General features: G+C 57.3%; 1 protein-coding gene across 1 annotated transcript in view; it reads left to right on the top strand.

Moving 5' to 3' along the window:
• The window catches only part of PODN (podocan), a 23036-nt gene extending 7285 nt beyond the window's left edge, over window positions 1-15751 (top strand). Inside the window, exons 2-11 of the mRNA XM_010847164.1 lie at window positions 98-408; window positions 1789-1882; window positions 3419-3483; window positions 5039-5148; window positions 6122-6278; window positions 6575-6690; window positions 7235-7892; window positions 10907-11055; window positions 12149-12356; window positions 14821-15751. Coding sequence (XP_010845466.1) covers window positions 103-408; window positions 1789-1882; window positions 3419-3483; window positions 5039-5148; window positions 6122-6278; window positions 6575-6690; window positions 7235-7892; window positions 10907-11055; window positions 12149-12329 — 1836 coding nt within the window. The 5' untranslated portion in view covers window positions 98-102 and the 3' untranslated portion in view covers window positions 12330-12356; window positions 14821-15751. The remainder of the gene's footprint in view (window positions 1-97; window positions 409-1788; window positions 1883-3418; window positions 3484-5038; window positions 5149-6121; window positions 6279-6574; window positions 6691-7234; window positions 7893-10906; window positions 11056-12148; window positions 12357-14820) is intronic.
• The last annotated feature ends 2562 nt before the right edge of the window (window positions 15752-18313 follow it).

Raw genomic sequence — 18313 nt, 5'->3', positions numbered from 1 at the left:
AGCATGACTTCCATGGGCCCTAGTCCTTTGGCTGCGCTACCTGATAAGTTAAGTCAGCCCCGGTCTCTGGGTGAGTCTGAATTGACCCCTCCTGCAGGCACCATGGCCCAGGGCTGGGCGCTGCTGCTCCTGCTGCTATTGCCGCGGCAGCTGGGAGTGGTGCTCGCCGTGAGGGCCCCAGGATTTGGCCGAAGCGGCGCCCGCAGCCTGAGCCCCGAAGAGAATGAATTCTCGGAGGAGGAGCCGGTGCTAGTCCTGAGCCCTGAGGAGCCGGGACGTGGCCCAGCCACCATCGGCTGTCCTCGAGACTGCGCCTGCTCCCAGGAGGGGGTCGTGGACTGCGGCGGCATCGACCTGCGCGAGTTCCCGGGGGACCTGCCCGAGCACACCAACCACCTGTCCTTGCAGGTGAGGTTGGGACGCTGTGCCAGTGGTCACGGTCACCGGGGGCTGCCCCACACATAGTGGCTCCCATCCTGGAACCACCCCACCCCCACCACAGTCCTTGCCTATGGCCTCCCACCCTCCAGACGCAGGGCGCTAGGGCAGGTCAGACAAAAGGATGGCTCCACCAGGGGCATCCCGGCTCTGACATTCCGGGCACAGAGCCTTGTGATGTTATGACCTGCTTTGTCTCGTGGCAGGGTCTGGGCTGAGGCTGTCTGTAGAGTCAGGACCTGTCTGAGCTCCAACACAGACTTGTCCTCAGCTGACCCTCTGGGAAGACAGGGTACCTCAGACACCATTATGGACCAGGAAAGTGAACACACAGCAGACCCCCAAGGAGCACCCTGGGGGCTCGGGGGGTCTAGTGCTGTCCCCAGCTGAGGCCCAGTCTAGATTTTAGAACCTCCCGAAGTGGGACACAGCATCCCAGATGAGAACTCTGGGGGCATTGATGCGACCATAATCACCTTCATGTATCCCTGAGGGACAGGGAGGGGCTGCTGCGCCTGTTTCCAAAGGAGACCAGGCCTAGAGAAGGACAGTGACCGGCCCATGGTCACATAGCCCCCATGGGTCTGCACTGGCGGTGGTGGGAGCCCAAGACCAAGGGACCTTGAGGGAAAGAGACAAGCCGAGGACAGGACTTATTCTTGGTTCATTCACCAAGTAGCTCCTGTGAACCAGCTCTATGCTTCTGGTCCTGTGTGGGCTGCTGGGCAAGTAGGAAGGTCTCGGACATATATTGCCTGTGAGGTGCTCACTGTCTATCTGGGAGGCAGAAACCTAAACAGGTAGAAGGAATAGACAGAGATTGAAGGACTGGTGCTGTGAGGCCAGAGCAGCTCCTAGTCCAGCCCCCAATCCAACCCAGGAAGGCTTCTGGAGGAGGTGCTACCTGACCCAGGTTTTAAAACATCTCAAGGGGAAGCGGGATCCCCTGGGCCAGGAACCAAAGGTGGGTTTCTGGCTTGGGGAAGGGGGGAATGGGCTGGGGACACCTGTCACTAAGTGGGAACAGTTCTGGAGGGAAGACAGCATTCTAAATTTGAACTGCCTGTGTATATCTGTGTGTGTGTGTGTGTGTGTATGCCTGCACTCTTAGAAGGGGGGCCTGCACCTCTGCTGTGGATACTGCTGTACCTGCAACACCCACATGTGGGCCTGGCTCAGAGCCCGTACCCAGGGTCTGTCCACCATGGGGCAAAATCCCAACGGAGGGGCCCAACGGAGGGACTGGCTCCTGCGAATGGACTGAGCTGGGTGCAGGCCTCTAATGGGGCAGGAGCCCTGGGCACCCCCCCTTGTCTTGTCTCCTCACCGTCTCCACCTCTCCCCACCTAGAACAACCAGCTGGAGAAGATCTACCCCAGGGAGCTCTCCCGGCTGCATCGGCTAGAGACGCTGAACCTCCAGAACAACCGCCTGACTTCCCGAGGTGAGGGATCGCCCAGGGCTGGGGGCTGGGACCCCAGACAGGAAACTAGGTGCCTATGGGGAAAGCCCCGCCCTGCAGACCCTGGCATGTGGGAAAGAGCAGGCCTGGGCTGGGCTGGCCTCCAGATCCACAGCACGTGCTCCTGTGGTTGCCTAACAGCCACCGCTGGGTGTTTCTGAGACCGGGGAGTCTGATCAAGGGAGAGGCTTCAGAGCAGCTCAGACTCCAGCGTCCGAGGAATCACAGAGGTCTTTAGAATCAAAGAGTGTAGAATCCTCAAATTTTAAAAGTTTTTTTTTTTTTCTGATGATGAAAATAGTTTCTAATTATAGTAGAAAATTTGGAAATATAGAAATTAGAATACAAAAAAACCCACTCATTATCCTGCCACTGCCACCTGAAAAGTGAAAGTGAAAGTCACTCAGTCGTGTCCGACTCTGCAACTCCATGGACTATACAGTCCATGGAATTATCCAGACCAGAATACTGGAGTGGGTAGCCTTTCCCTTCTCCAGGAGATCTTCCCTACCCAGGGATCGAACCCAGGTCTCCTGTATTTCAGGCAGATTCTTTATCAGCTGAGCCACATGAAGTTCATCACTATTAACATTTTGGTATATTTCTTTCCATTAAAAAAAAAAAAAGCATAATTTATACACCATAAAGTTTATCCAACTTAAAGATATAATCTGATGAGCTTTTATAAGTTTATATGTTGTACAGCCATCACTACAATCCAATCCAGTCTTTTTTCTTTGTGTTTTTAATTCATAGCTGTACCGATAGTATTGATACTATAACTGTTATAATTGCTTTGTTTCACTTAGCTGTTAGCTCAGCAGCATTTCTCATGTTGCTGAAAACTCTCCACGGCCATCATTTGACACAGGGTATTCCACAGAGGGATGCAGCACAGTTTATGTAACTGTTCCCTCTTGTTAGATACTTGGGTGAGTCCCAGCATCTGAGGGTCTGGGAGCTCAGAACTGAGTGTCAGAGGCCGACCTCAGGACTGGAGAAGGGCCAGCCTGGCTGGGCTCCCGGTGACAGCTGGGTTCTGACAGCGCATCTGCCAGATGGGGCAGGAGAGGGCCAGGTGCAGGGCGGGGGTGGGAAGGGGCTCAGAAGCCATTGGCCTGCCCTACCCTGCCTGGGGCTGGGTGTGAAGATTCTCTCTGACCCTCTGGAGCTGTCCCCAGGGGCACACTCCTTCTTGGCAGGTCCTCTGCCCTGTGGCCTGATCTTTTGGGTGCCCATTCCCACCCAGGCTGCCCTGAGAAGGTGAAGAATCAGCCATCTCTCAGCGGACACTTGTCATCTGCTCTTCTGAGCCTGGGCCTCTGAGAGCAGGGTTGGGGGTGGGGTGGCACTGGGCAGGCCTGTTGGGACTGGCTGGGTAGGGGTCAGAGCCGCATCTGCCCCAGGCAGTACCTCCCTGTCCTGGCAGGCGGGGTGGGTGTGGGGTGGTCAGTGCTCACGTGCTCCCCTGTAGCGTCTCCTTCATCCAGGGCTCTGACCGATGCCTGTCCTTTGAAGGGCTCCCGGAGGAGGCATTTGAGCATCTGACCAACCTCAATTACCTGTACCTGGCCAATAACAAGGTGAGGGGCCCGCAGCAGGGCAGGGTGTCTGGGGCTGAGCTCAGGGAACTTTCACCAGGGCCTCTTTGGGGCCAGCTGCTGGGTTCCTACTGGTGCTCAGACACAGTCCAGACCCCGCACTTTAACACAGGGCTTCAGAGTGGTCAGATGATGACTGAGGCCAAGGCCTACATCGGTGTAGTGGGGTGAGAGCTCATCCCCACGGGGAGGGGGCATTGGAGGGCTTCCTGGAGGGATAGCATTTGAAGGGCCACGAAGGGTAATGGGATTTCAACCAGAGGCCTCAAGGGGGAGGGCACTGCAGTAAAAGGGACAGCATGAGTGAAGGGACAGAGGCACTCAGCCTCGCAATATTTAGCCTGCCGCAGGGCTCTGTCCTGGCCCTTCTCTCCAAACTCCTAAGGTGGCTATCTCCTCCTTGGTCTATAACACCCATCTACATCAAGGCTACGTCCAGAGGTGGTCTCCAGGCTTTCCCCTACTCCCACATGAGACTCAAAGATCCACCTGCCTCCTCAGCATCTCCCTGGATGTTTGATAGAAATAGAACTACCTGCTCCCCATCTCTGGAAGGGGCATCTCCAACCATCTGCAACGCCCGCCACTGGTCAGAGCCATGAATCCAGGAGTGCTTGGCTCACCCACGTCTGCTCTCTCCACAGCTCCCCAAACCCCTGCCCTGCCCACCAGCACAGGACAACCACCTTCTCATCTGTGGCCCTTCTCCTCAGAGCAGCCAGAAGGGTTTTTCAAAATCTTGCCCCACTCTAGCTCTATATTGTCCCTTCCCCACTTAAAACCCTCCCAACGGCTTCACCCTCTGCCCAGGAAGAAACCCACATGTCTCCTTGAGGCCTGCAGACCTGTGTCCCCGGCCCTCCTGGCTTTCTTAACTCATCTCCCCACTGGCTCCCACCCCCCAAACCTGGCAGATCCCCCCCATGGGCCTCTACTCACTGTTCTTGCTGTGTGGGTGCTCTCCCCCACAGATGGCACTTAGAGTGCCATCATCTCTTCTCCAAGCACCCCACAAAGTCGTTCATTGTCTTCAGTCTGTTTGAATTCCTGGCACAGCAGTGATCACTCTCGATGCTTTTATTCCTTGTGTATCATCTTCTCCACTAGGATGTAAGCTTCTGGTGTGGGTGGTGTGGGCAGGGATCTGTGTCTTGTTCCCTAGGACATGTCCAGGGCCCGGAACTCTGCCTGCATATTGCAGATTTCAGGGAGTACTGTTGAATAAGTGAAGGGTGGATACCGTGGACTGAGGCTGGAGAAATGTGGGTGCTCACTGTGCCTGCACAGAGGGCCAGTGTCAGGGGGCAGTGAGGGAAGAGGCCAGGAGAATGGGCAGGCCAGGGGACAAGATGGAGAGATTTGAGTGTCAAGCTCAGGACTATGGGGAGCCATAGACGTTCTGGTAGACTTTAGAAAGATGGCTCTAGTTGCAGAGAGGAGACAAACTGAAGGGGCTCAGATGAGCAGCAGGTAGTGTGACTCCATACCGGCTTCTCACCCTCCACTGGTCTTTCTACCCCAACTCTTCCCTTTCCAGCTGACCTTGGCACCCCGCTTCCTGCCAAATGCCCTGATCAGTGTGGACTTCGCTGCCAATTATCTCACCAAGATCTACGGGCTCACCTTTGGTCAGAAGCCAAACTTGAGGTCAGAGGTCAGAGGGGGACCCTGGGCTTAGGTTGGGGAAAGGGGGAAAGCTGAGGCAGAGGTTTCAGGCCCTGAGTGGGGTACAAGCAACCCAGAGAGGAGGGATGGGCAGTGCAGTGCAGCCCTGATGCCCCATGCTCAGGGCTGAGGTGGCAGACACCCAGGGCTGCAGGGGCACAGGGTCTGGAAGGCTGACCCCTAAAGGAGGAGAAGGAGTCAGTCCAGAGGTAAGGACAGAGGGTGATGTCTGGGGAATTGTGGGGAGCAGGTGAGGATAGTTCCCTCCTTGCCCAGCCCCTGGGAAGAGAAGCCTCTTCCAATAGGCAGAGCTGCCCTTGCTGAGAGCTGCTCTGGGTGAGGCCCCACAGCACAGGTATGTGAACAGGGGTGGGGTGGGGGTGCTGGGGAGGAGAAGGTGCTGACAGCCTCAAGTGCCACTCTGTTGTCTTCTCTCCTTGTAGTAGGTTAGCTCCATGAGGGCAGGGACTTGTTGGTTCTGTCCACTGCTGTATCTTTAGGATCTGGAACAGTCCTGGCACATAGGGGCACTTACTGTATGCTTGCTGAATGAATGAGGGGTCACCTCCTCTGAATCCAGATCCTGTGCTGGGCACTGGGGACAAAGAGGTGACAGGGACAGGCTCCATTCTCAGGAGGTCCCACAGAGCTGAGAGCCAGCTGTGTGGACAGGCAGGGACTCCAGGGCTGCAACACTTGGGGAACAAGTGAGAACCTTGAAGGTTATGGAGAAGCAGGGACTGGGGATCAGGAAGTCTTGTTTCTTCCACTAACTTGTGGGGTGATTCCTTCGTCCCCTCGACTATGTAGAGGGAACTGGATTTGGTGGAGTCTGAGGTTGTTGGGATGGGAAGAGGGTGCCCTGGGCCACAGGCTCAACCTGAGCAAGGTCTGGAGGCTCACCAGGTGAGCTGGTGTGGGGATGGTTGAGGGAGAACCTGAGCCTCGCCCCCAGGTCCGTGTATCTGCACAACAACAAGCTGGCGGACGCCGGGCTGCCGGACAACATGTTCAACGGCTCCAGCAATGTTGAGATCCTCATTCTGTCCAGCAACTTCCTGCGCCACGTACCCAAGCACCTGCCACCTGCCCTCTACAAGCTGCACCTCAAGGTGGGAGGGAGAGGGCAGGAAGGAGCACTGCCTGAGCAGGGGGAGAGCCCAGGCCCACATGGGCACAGCCGTGAGGCTGCGGGGCCTCGGCACGAGCTGGGGGGCACCGAATCCACTGCAGACAAGCAGACAGAGACCCAGACACCTGGCCGTCAGTCCCACACTAAGTCATTTAGGCCTGGGCCCTCTCCCCATGGCTCCCCCAGACCCCTCTCCATATCTCATCTCAAGGCTGCGTCCTTGCCCCTTGGCTGTCCCACAGAGACCCAGGCTGCACCCTCCCACCCATCTCTCAGAACAACAAGCTGGAGAAGATCCCACCAGGTGCCTTCAGCGAGCTGAGCAACCTTCGTGAGCTGTACCTGCAGAACAACCACCTGACTGATGAGGGCCTGGACAATGAGACCTTCTGGTGAGCCCCTGCCTGGCCTCCGTGTGAGCTCTGCGCTCAGGAGGCCCCTCCCAGGGCTCACCTGGCCGGGTCCTTGCCCACCCGCCCCTGGCCAGTTTTCTCGGAGAAGGAACTTTAAGGCTTGTGCCTTTACTGATACTTCTGTCCCAAAGAATAGCACTATGTAAGTCCTGCCCAAATTCTAGTAAGGCAAGGAAATGTTTGCAGAGGCTGGATTCTTGGTACAACGTAGAAACTCAAGCATTCTTGTTGAAGGCAGATCTATTTTCAGCTTTTTAGGCCCAGGGTAGCCTAAAAGGACAAAAAGCTTTAAACAGTCTTCAAACAAATCCTGTGTCAGAAACCACGCTAGATCCTTCTTACACCAATGTATCATTGAGTCAAACCACTGAGAGGCTGGGAGAGGACTGAGTTCCCCAGTCAGCTAGTGGCAGAGCTGGGATGAGTTAGAGGGAAGTCTCCTGCCACCTTCCTTGGGAGTAATGTTGGAAACAAGTGCCACGTGGGCTCCTGCCCACCGACCTAATCCCCCGCTTCCCTCCAGGAAGCTCTCCAGCCTGGAGTACCTGGATCTGTCCAGCAACAACCTGTCGCGGGTGCCGGCGGGGCTGCCGCGCAGCCTGGTGCTGCTGCACCTGGAGAAGAACGCCATCCGGAGTGTGGACGCGGACGTGCTGACCCCCATCCGCAGCCTCGAGTACCTGCTGCTGCACAGCAACCAGCTGCGCGCGCAGGGCATCCACCCGCGGGCCTTCCAGGGCCTCAAGCGGCTGCACACGGTGCACCTGTACAACAACGCGCTGGAGCGCGTGCCCAGCGGCCTGCCGCGCCGCGTGCGCACCCTCATGATCCTGCACAACCAGATCACCGGCGTCGGCCGCGACGACTTTGCCACCACCTACCACCTGGAGGAGCTCAACCTCAGCTACAACCGCATCACCAGCCCGCGGGTGCACCGCGACGCCTTCCGCAAGCTGCGTCTGCTGCGCTCACTGGACCTCTCCGGCAACCGGCTGCACACCCTGCCGCCTGGGCTGCCACGCAACGTGCACGTGCTGAAGATCAAGCGCAACGAGCTGGTCGCCCTGGCGCGTGGGGCGCTGGCCGGCATGGCCCAGCTGCGAGAGCTCTACCTCACCGGCAACCGGCTGCGCAACCGGGCCCTGGGACCCCGTGCCTGGACCGACCTCTCTGGTCTGCAGGTAAGGGGCCAGGGCCGTGCCCATCTGGGTACTACTGGTCAGGCTGCCCTGAGCCCACCCATCTGCTGGGCCCGGGTGAGGGGGGAGCAGGAGGGCAGGGCCTCTAGAGAAGGGCCTGCTGGGCAGCCTGGGCATTAGGGTATGGAGCCTGGGCCATGCCAAAGGTCTGGGCTCATGGTACAGCAGCACAGGGCAGAGTTCAGCTGGCAGGCAAGGCAGAGCTTTCCACCTGCAGGGACAGGCTTGAGGAACTCTGTAGGGACAAGGGGAGGTCATGGCTGCAGGTGGGGGGCATTGTCCCAGAGGACTGAAGGACAGGGACAGTTCAGGTGGCATGAGAAAACGGAGCTCACCCACCTGTGGGCACAGGATAGGTGCCTGGAGAAGGCTGGGCTTGGGGGAGGGGAGGATGGCAGGTGCCTGAGGTGGGTTAACCTCACCAGGCTGTAGAGTCTAGAGGAGTGAACTTGAGGTTTCTGGGACTGACCAGTGGCTGTGGCTCCTGTAGCCACAGCCTGAGACAGGAGGGCTGTCTGGCCATGTGAACTGAGCCTCCTTGGTTATAAGTGAAGCCTCCCGACCCAGTGAAGGGCTGAAAGGGACCTTCATTAGGGAACCTGGGAGGCTCTGCTGTTTTACCAGGTCCGCCTCTCCCAAATGTCCTCAGGCCTTGCTCTGCCCTTTTTCGCAGGGCTCTGCTCACTGGGAGGTCTTCCTTCACCGCCTGCCACCTTCCTCTGCTTTGTTTTCTTCATAACCTCTTCCCTCCGACAGTAGGTCATCTGTTTACTTGTTTGTTCCTGCTCTTCCTGCTGGAACACGGCGCAGGCGTTTTAGTCTGTTGTGTGCACTGCTGGACCAGGGCCCTGCTTGTGGGAGGCACACAGTACATGCGTGTCAGGGGAGCTGTCAGGGTGGGGATGTCTGAGGGGAGTGCAGGGGAGAGGCCCTGAGAGTGGGAGGCAGGGAGGTGGGGCTGAGCCCCGAGGATGAGAGGTGGGAGGCAGCTGGTCCTCCAGGAGCAGCCAGGGTCTCCCCCACCCAGAGAGCGCTGCTACGTGTCAGACATCAGGGTCCAGCCACCTGCGCCAGTCTCTCTTGTGCCAGTTCTTAAGGGGTCCCAACCCCATTGCCCTCTCCTCCACACCTGCTCCTCCTGCTGCATTGGCTAATTTGCCGAAGGGGGTGACACCCACCTGGGTGTCCATAGGAAATGTGGATGCTGCCCTGCTACCCCCTTTTCCACACCATCTGACCCCCACTGCCCACTGTTACTGAAGCTGCCCAGTCTATCATGACATCTCCCCATCTCTCCACTTCTCTCCATCCTACTGGTCATATCAGAAAGTCAAGTCACCCCCATTTCTTCCTGGACCTCAGCTTCCTACGAGCATTCTACTCCTATATTCCACATGCAATCAGCAGGTATCTTGAAAAAATAAAAACACAAACGTGCTCACTGTACACCCACCCAGAACCCTTCTGTGGCTCCCCTTTAGAACCCAGACCAGAATCCTGGCCATGACCTTCAGTGCCTGGTCTGCCTCTGCTCCCAGCTGAGCTTCTTGGTTTCCCAGATGCCCTGGACTTTGTTTATACTGTTCCCTTGGCTGGAAGGCCAGTGACACCTACTCATTCATTCATTCTACCAGCTGATACCAAACCCTGACCACATGCAGACCCAGTTCTAGAACTGAGGACCTAGAGGGGAATAAGACAGATCCAGGGTCACTGCCCTCCTAGAGCTTATCGTATACCTAGGACTCAGCTCAATTATCACCTCCTCCAGGAAGCCACCAACGATGGGCAGGTTAAATGGCTGTCTGGGTGAGTCCAGTCAGGAGTGGGGTATTTGGTGAAGATCTTCCTCAGCCTGTTGGATCTTTGCACAAGCAGCTGCTCTCACTGCTCCAGAGCTCCCACCTGTGTTGGCTGCCGTCTGCTCCCCCAACCCTGATTGGGCTGAGTCGGTCCCCTCCCCGGCCCCCGTATCACAGCCCGGTTCCACTGCTGTCATTGTCAGATTGTGGTGTCCATCTCTCCTGCCAGCCTGGCTTCCCGAGCACAGAGGAAGTGTCTCGGTGGATTCCATGTCCCCAGTGTCCACGGGCACTGAGGAGGTCTAGAATGAATGAGGAAGTACTGGATCCGTGGGGAGCAGGGAGTCCTGCTGGTCGAGAAGGTGACAGGGAGGCTCCCTAGGGTGCCTGAATTGTGTGCTCCCCTGAATCTGGAATCTGGATTTATGACCCCAAGTTCCCTGGCCCTGAGCCCCAGCCTGTCAGGGTGAGGAGGGAGCCTGAGATGATGGAAGCCCACCCGTGGCTACACAGGTGTGTATCAGGGCGAGGGTGCTGACAGCCTGAGGTGCAGGCAGTGAGCCATACCCGGGCATGTCCAGGGCTCCTTCCTGCTGCAGCTGTGCTCTGCTCCCTGGGAAAACCACCCCATGTCCCTGGCCACCTGCTTCCTGGACTCTAAGCCTGTGGTGAGTCTGACACTGACCAGTCTGGGGCCTGGTTGCCATGCCAGGGTCACTGTGGGCCTTGAATTCTGGCCCTCGGCCCCTGTCCACATGGCCCTGAGATCTACAAAGGAGCAGCCCCGCCCCCATCCTCATCCGACAAAACTGGGTTGTGATTTAAAGACTGGAGGACACCTAGTCCCTGCCCTTCTGGGGTCTTTAGTCTGAGGGAGGTGACAGGTGTGTTAAGGAGGACGGACTTTAGCACCCAGACACTGTGGCTATGAATTCATGTGGCCGGATGGAAGGAGCAGGGTAGGATATACGCCAATTATAACAAGCATTCGGAGTCACAAGCCCCAGCTTCCAGGCTCTACGGGCCCTATGGCCTGCAATGGATCTCTGAACCTCTCCAAGCCTCTGTTTTCCCATCTGGAAATGGGGATAGTTATAGAGCCCGCCTCACGGGGTTATGAGATTTAGAATGCTCCGGGTCAGTGGGAGCTTGGCAAGCTGTCAAGTGCTGTATCTGCCCTGCTCATCCCTGCAGCTGCTCGACATTGCCGGGAATCAGCTCACGGAGATCCCTGGGGGGCTCCCAGAGTCGCTGGAGTACCTGTACCTGCAGAATAACAAGATTAGTGCCGTGCCCGCCAATGCCTTTGACTCCACACCCAACCTCAAAGGGATTTTTCTCAGGTAGGAGGCCCTGCCCCTACCCCTCAGGGGGCTGCCCAGCTCCAGCAGAATGGTTAGGGCCCATGGGAACCACTCGCAGGTGGAGGCCAGTGCTTGAAGCACGTCAGTGCTTGAAGCAGTGCTTCCACTGAGCAGAGCACTGGTTACATCAGAGAGCCCCAGTGAGCTCCTGTTCCCTTAGCTCTCAAGGGTGGAGACAGTCCTGGCCAGGCCTGGTGAGGTTCACTGGTTTGTGAAAGGGCTTTGGAAACTTTAAAAAGCAGAACTTGTGGGTGTTCTTGATGTTCCTATGGCAGGAAGGGACCACAGAGAGCATCTTCCCAATTTACAGCTGGGAAAGCTGAGGCTCAGAAAGCACAGTTGACTGCTGTGTTCACAGCTGGACAGGCTGGGCCTGGGCCTCAGACCCAGGATAGCAGATGTTCAGGTCATCGCTGGGTTCTGGGGGTTTAGGATGATTCAGGGGACCCAGCTCCCCAAGGAGAGCAGAACCAGAGTGGTCCTTCCCACCATCCCCCTCCAAGTCAGACAGATCAGAGAAAGGCAGCATGTATACTCCCAGGGGTTTGTGGCCCAGAAGGCTCAGGCTGGGTGACATCAGGGTGCAGTGTGACCTGTGCCTCGGCTCCTGCAGGAGACTGAGGTACAGAGAGTTGAGGGGGCCTGAGATCAGAGCCCAGCCTTCCCCTTCCCAAATGTGTGTCCCCAGCCCACTGTGGCCCTGGCCTTTCCTGTGCCCCTCTACACCCAGCACCAAGGTGACTTCAGGCTGGCCACAGAGCATCCTCAGACCTCCGGGTTAATGCCAATGGGCAGGCAGGGAGGACTTGCCTGTGTCTGCCACCCTCAGATCATAGTAAGAGCATATACAGTGGAGGCCTTCTCTCCTCCTTAAGACGTCACCCTTCCCCGCTGCAGTAGCCACACAATACCTTGAGCGCCCTGTGATGGCCTGGACTCCTAAGCCCCCTTCTTTTGTGCTTACTGCATGTCTTCCTGGAGGGCCCGTCCCTACCACTCCACTTCTGGGCTGGGTCACTGTGGAGACACTGTTTGGCTCATGCCACAGACCTCACTTGGGTGCCCTGAACAGGTTTAACAAGCTGGCTGTGGGCTCCGTGGTGGAGAGTGCCTTCCGGAAGCTGAAGCACCTGCAGGTCTTGGACATAGAGGGCAACTTTGAGTTTGGTGACGTTTCCAAGGACCGGGGCCGGTTGGAGAAGGAAGAGGAGGAGGAGGACGATGACGAGGAGGAGGAAGAAGAAAGGCGATAGGGACTGGGTGAACGGGATCTGACATAGGTGGGTGGTCTGTGTGGGGCGCCCCAGCCTGCTTCACCACATTCCTGCCCCTGACCCCAGTCTAGGGTCTTTCTGCCCATTCTCCACCCTCTGTACCCTGCTTCATTGTTCATTTTGCAAATCTGTTAGAGCTCTCAGTGTGCTCAAGGCCCTGGGTGTGAGGTTGGGGATGACAGCATGCCAGCGGGAGGCTGGCCCGTGCCAGGGCCTCCATCCACAGCGATGCGTCCCCGATGGGACACACCCAGGGACTGGGAGGGAGGAAGCAGGGAATGAATATGGGGGCCCACAAGGAGGCTACTGCTGCAACCCAAGCCAGAGATGCTGGAGGTGGGCAGTGAGGATGCAGACAAGCAGATGAGCCTGAAAGAGGTCTGGAGGTGCAGACTTGAGGGCCCAGCTAGTCCTGCTGGACGTGGGGTGAGGGAGAAGACAAGATCCCAGTTCTAGCCTGGAATTCCAGGTGAACGATAGTACTATGGAGGAGCAGGTCTGGTAAGGGGAACTGTGAGTTTGGAGGGCACTGGGGAGCTGCCCAGGGTGGACTGGCTATTTGCATCTGGGGCTCCAGAGTGAGGTCTGGCTGGAGAGGGAGGTCCAGGAATCGTAGGCCTTGAAACAGTCCCCGAGGCCACGAGAGGCTGGGGGAGCTCTCCAGGGAGAGAAGAGGGAGGGGGATTGCCAGCTGGAGGGGAGCAGCGGGAGGAAGGGGACAGAGCATCAGGGGAGGGAGGCAGAGCTGCAGACAGCCCAGGACAGAGAGTCATCACACGCGCACATAGTGCACCAACGTGCACACACTCACACTCATCAGATGCACAAAGCAGACACTCAAACACACACTGCACATGTGCACAGATACACTCGCATGTGCTTTACTGTGTATTCACAGATGCAGGACAAGTACACCATTGCATATACTCATGTGTGCATGCGAGTACATACATGCATGCCGCCCCAGGCACATATGCCCTTGTGTGCACATGTGCACACACACATATACACGTGCATGCCTGTTATGCATCCATGCACAGGAAGTGGAAGGAATCAGCTGTGTGAGCACAACAGAGACTGATGGAGCTGAGCATGACCACGGACCCACTGGACTTATCTACAGGGAGGTCAGTTGTGGGGAGCAGTTTCAGGTCCTTGTGGGGAGCAGTTTCAGGGGCAAAGAGGGTGGAGAAAGTGGCTGGAAAGGAGAGGGCTCAGGGATTATAGACAAGTCTGTTGAGAAGTTTGATTGTGAAGAGATGAGTGAGGCTGGTGGTGGGAAGGATGCATGAAGCTCAGCAGGATTCTGTTCACACTGGGCCTTTTTTAAGCAACGGAGCTGGTTTGAATGCCGATGGGGAGAGGCCCATGTTGAGGGAGGAGTTAAAGGCATAAGAGAGGAGAGCTGGGTGTAGCCCCACCTGTGCAAGCAGGAGGAAGGACTGACTTGGGCAGGAGGGTCAGTTCTCCAGAGGCTACAGTCACATGCAGATCAGCGGCTTTGTGGCTGGATGTGAACTCACACCCGCTCGATGCCTTCTGGTTTCTCTGTGCAACAGGTACTCAGCAGACCAGGGTGGGTGTGGAGATGATGGCCAGTTGGATCCTTCCATGGCTGAGGTTTTGGCCAGGAGTGTGAGACAGGAAGGCAAGGAACAAGGAAACTGAGGGTGCTGGCAAGAGAGAGGCTGCCTTGCAGATGCTGGGGCTCAGGCTGGAAAGGGAAAGGGTGCAGATGGGAGGGGTTGGTCTCCTGGGGGAGGAGGTCGGAGGGTGGGCATGGTGGTGGGGAGTAGCCATGAGGGGAGGTGTGGTCAGGAGAGATATCAGAGTAAGCTGAGCTGGGGGTCCAGGGGCCACTGGGTCACTATTAGGATGTTGAATTGAAGTAGGGTCTGAGACAGAGAGAAGTCTGAGTGGGGTTGAGGATCCTGTGGAGGACATAGGGAGGAGGGAACAGGGGTCCAGCTGATGGCAGAGAGAGGGGTGAGTGTGCTGGGCTTGCTACCTGACTGTGGAGGGCGACCCCAGAGGCAGTGCTTGGGAGTCACCTTTCTTGACTCCTGGACCCAGGGGCGTGAAGGCAGAGCCCCTTATCTCCATGCATTGTCCTCGGGCAGAGCCAGGGGCCAGTGACTGGGGTGACTAGCCATTCAGTGGGGTGCTGGGGCCCTCAGGAAGGCACTGTGGGTCCTGGGGTGGAGAGAATCTACCCGTCTGGAGGACGTCGACCACAGTCAGCAGCCCCGGGAGAGGCCAAAGGGGTCCAGAGGTTTCCAGTCCACACCAGGCCCCCAGGAGCACCTCCCAGTGGGCGCCCCCCACTGGCTCTGGATTCCCAGGGCAACTTCCCCTTGGGCCTGCGGTTGCTTGACCCTGCCAGGGCCCCAGCTGTAATCCCCTTGGCCCCGGCTGGGTTTGGTGGGCAGGTCTGCCTCGGCCTCCCCTGACTCGCCCGCGTGTTCTGCAGGACGACGGACCGCTGGAGCCTTTCTGCAGCACGTGCCTGAGCCCTGCGTGCCCCTACTCTGCCTTGCTCACAGACACTCCCAGCACAGCGCCCACCAGGCCCCACTCCACACATAGGCTGGACCCAGTCTCCCCTCCCCACCCCTTCCTGCAGTCCATCCACAGCCAGACACCCACACACAGCCAGCTGCATAGCGTCCTCCAAACTTCCCCCTGTCAGCCCCACACTCAATGCTGCCCTCAGTCCCTGAGTCCTACAGACAAGGCAAAGGGTCTGACCAGCCCCAGCACTCATGGGTACCTGCTCCCTGCCCCGTGGACACATGTACACACACACACACACACACACATACACAAGTCACATGCAAATAGCTCTTCTCAGTCTCTGCCACCAACAGCTCTTGCCCCAGCCAGAAATGGCCAGCTCGCTGTCTGTCTGTCTGCCCTCTCCGTCTGTCCCTCAGAGAAGACAGAGAGTTATCTCCATGCTGTCTGTGGCCAGGTGCCCGCACCCTCTGGAACTCACAGACTGGGTCTTCCTTTCTCTCCATTTGGGGAAAGGAACCCTCAGGACTGCTGCCTTGGCCCACCGGTCATGCTCCCCAAGGCTGGGGCAGTCATTCCCCTCCAGGCCCTGGCCGGGCCCAGACACAGCTTTGCTGGATGAGCCCCACTGATGCCAGAGGGAAGGTCTGAGGCTGCTGATGTCTTGGGCTGGAGCTCGGCAGAGGTGGCGGGGCTGGGTGGAGCAAGAGCGAAGGGCCCAGCTGCACCGATGAGAGAACTTTTTTATTCTTTGAGCCTGAGGGGAGTTCTGGGTGCCTTTTTTTTTTTTTTTAATTCTTTTTTAAGGAAAAAAAATGATAAAAACTTCAAAGCTGATTTTTCTTGTTACAGAAAAACTAATATAAAAGCATTACCCCTGTCTGGCAGCCTGTGGCCGTGTCTGTGTGTGCTTCCTGCCAGGTGCTGGGCTGAGGCCTGGCCGGCCGGGCAGGACCCAAGCACTTCAGCACCTTCTGACCAGCAGGAGTCAGCGCAGAGTGCAGTTCTGGGGGCCCACAGAGTCATCCCATGGAAAGAAGTCCAGGGATGCAGGGTTTAGGTGAAGGTGAGGTGGCCTGGAGGCACGTGCAGCCCCTCAACTTGCTGGGGGTCAACAGGTTGGGCCGGGACCACCACACAAAGCCTGTGAGCCCACTCTGTGCTCCCGAGGGGCTGAGCATCCAGGCAGAGGACCTTCAGGCTTTGGGCTGCTCAGAGTTCCTGGGCACTGAGTGGGCATGACTGATGGGGTCTGTCCCATAGCAGATGCTGGGATGCGAAGGGGGCTGGAGGCAGGCCTGGGAGCTGGAGCAGAACCCTCCTCAGGGTCTTGGTCCCTGCAGGCTTGCCTAGAGGTGGCAGACTGGCTCAGTGTGTCACCGTCACCAGCGGGGCCAGAGCTGGCCAGAAGAAAGCAGCCCCCAGCTCAGAGCAAAGAAGAACGTCTGCCAGGCAGAGCTGCCCCACAGAGGATCACATGTCCCGGAAGTGGTGGCCCCCCACCACTAGAGGTGTGTAAGCATGCTGCTGTTGAGCCCAGTAAAGAGCAGCTTCCTGATCCGTATGGAGCAGAGATGTGCCACAGGAAGAGTTATGATAGCTGGACATTTGATCTGTCATAGATGATTAGGCCTTAAGGAAGGAAGGATGCTCCCAAGATGGATTCTATAGCCTCTAGCCCTATAGTGGGAGGGGGAGCCTAGGGCCCTTCCCAGACTCTTCAGACTATGACCCTGGGAGGAAGATGGAGGTAGTTCAGGAGTGGAGCCTGGGAGGCAGGTGATTGTTGTCGTTCAGCCGACTCTTGGCGACCCCATGGACTGCAACACGCCAGGCTTCCCCATCCTTCACTGTCTCCTGGAGTTTGCTCAAACTCATGTCTATTGAGTCAATGATGCCGTCCTACCATCTCATTCTCTGCCGCTCCCTTCTCCTCCTGCCTTCAGTCTTTCCCAGCATCAGGGTCTTTTCCAATGAGTCGGCTCTTCGCACCAGGTGGCCAAAGTATTTGGAGCTTCAGCTTCAGCATCAGTCCTTCCACTGAATATTCGACTTGATTACCCTCCTGATTCTCTCATCCCCTCCCCCAGCTTCATGGGCTCCATGGTGCAAAACCCTGGGGCTGTATCTTCTCCCCAAAGTGCATCCAGAGCAGGCTGTGTGGCCAGGGTCCTCTGTGTTCCCTGTGAGCCTCCTAGAGACACTGTGAGGCTGAGGAGACCGAGGGAAGGAGAGTCTGAAAACTTCTTGGGCACATCCCCTGCTTAAAGCAAAGCATTCACAGATGGGAGCCAGGCTGGCTGAAGAAATGTATTTCTTTTGTGAGGACGGACCTGAGAGTCCTGCCTGTAGAACCCAGGCTATGAGCAGAGTGGTCTGTCCACACCGTGGTTCCCAGACAGGCCCCTGGGCAGCCCAGCACGTGCTCTGCTTCCTGCATGTAATGGCTCAAGCAGGCCTGTCCTCGCTCTGGACACCAGGACAGGCTCATCCACACTCTGGCTGCCCAGGCAGGCCCATCCACACACTGACAGCCCAGACAGACCTGTCTACACTCCAGCTATGCAGACAAGGCTGTTTACATTCCGGCTTCCTGGACAGCCCCGTCTGTACTCGCACTGCCCAGACAAGCAAGTCTGCGCTTTGCCTGTATTAACGCAATAAAGAAATGCTGGTTTGGGTATGGTCACTAAGCCCACAAGCCTTGAAAAACAAAATACCTTTATTTAGTTATCACTGAACTTGAAAACACAGAAAGGAATAGAAAATCTAACTCCTCTTCATCACATGGGCTTTGGGGTGGGGGGTGGGGAGTGCTGACCCCAGGGCCATCTGGGCAGCTTGACTGAAACATCCCAGGTGAGTCTGCATCCCCAGTCCTGGCTGGCTCACCTGTCCAATGGGAGACTAGCCCGGGGGTTTCTAGGGGCCTTGAAGCTCTGGTGAAGACATCTTCATCTCCACATCAGATGAGCTTTATGAGACAGAACCGCTAGGCCAGGAGATGGGACGGGCTGTGGCACGTGGAAGGCAGTGGGTCTCGGCTTTAGGCTGGGCCCGTCCTTGGGGAGAGCTGTTGGTCTGAGGCCACGTGTTATGGGGCTGGGTGGGGGCGGGCCTGGGCTGGGACGCAGCTGGGGCAGAACCAGGACATTGCTATGTCCTCATAAACTGAAAGCAGTGATGGCTCTGGGGCTCCTGGAGGGGGCAGAGCCTCCCTCTCAGCATCTGACCCTGCAGCCATCCCTGTCCTCTGGCAGGGAGTGGCCAGGGCTTGAAAGCCTTGAACTAGAGTCCTAGTCCTGATATCACTTGTTCCGAGACCTGGGGCACGTGTTTTCAGCTCTCAGAGCCTCAACTTTGTGATCCAGAAAGTGGGGACCGTACCCCTGCCTGCCACCTGCACAGGCCAACCCAGTGGAAATGTCACAGTCGGGGCTCAGGCTACG

Source organism: Bison bison, unplaced genomic scaffold, assembly GCF_000754665.1.
Source record: "Bison bison bison isolate TAMUID 2011002044 unplaced genomic scaffold, Bison_UMD1.0 scf7180017864244, whole genome shotgun sequence".
NCBI classification, from domain to species: domain Eukaryota; kingdom Metazoa; phylum Chordata; class Mammalia; order Artiodactyla; family Bovidae; genus Bison; species Bison bison.
Note: the sequence above shows the minus strand (reverse complement) of the source record. Positions and strands in the feature narration are given on the sequence as shown.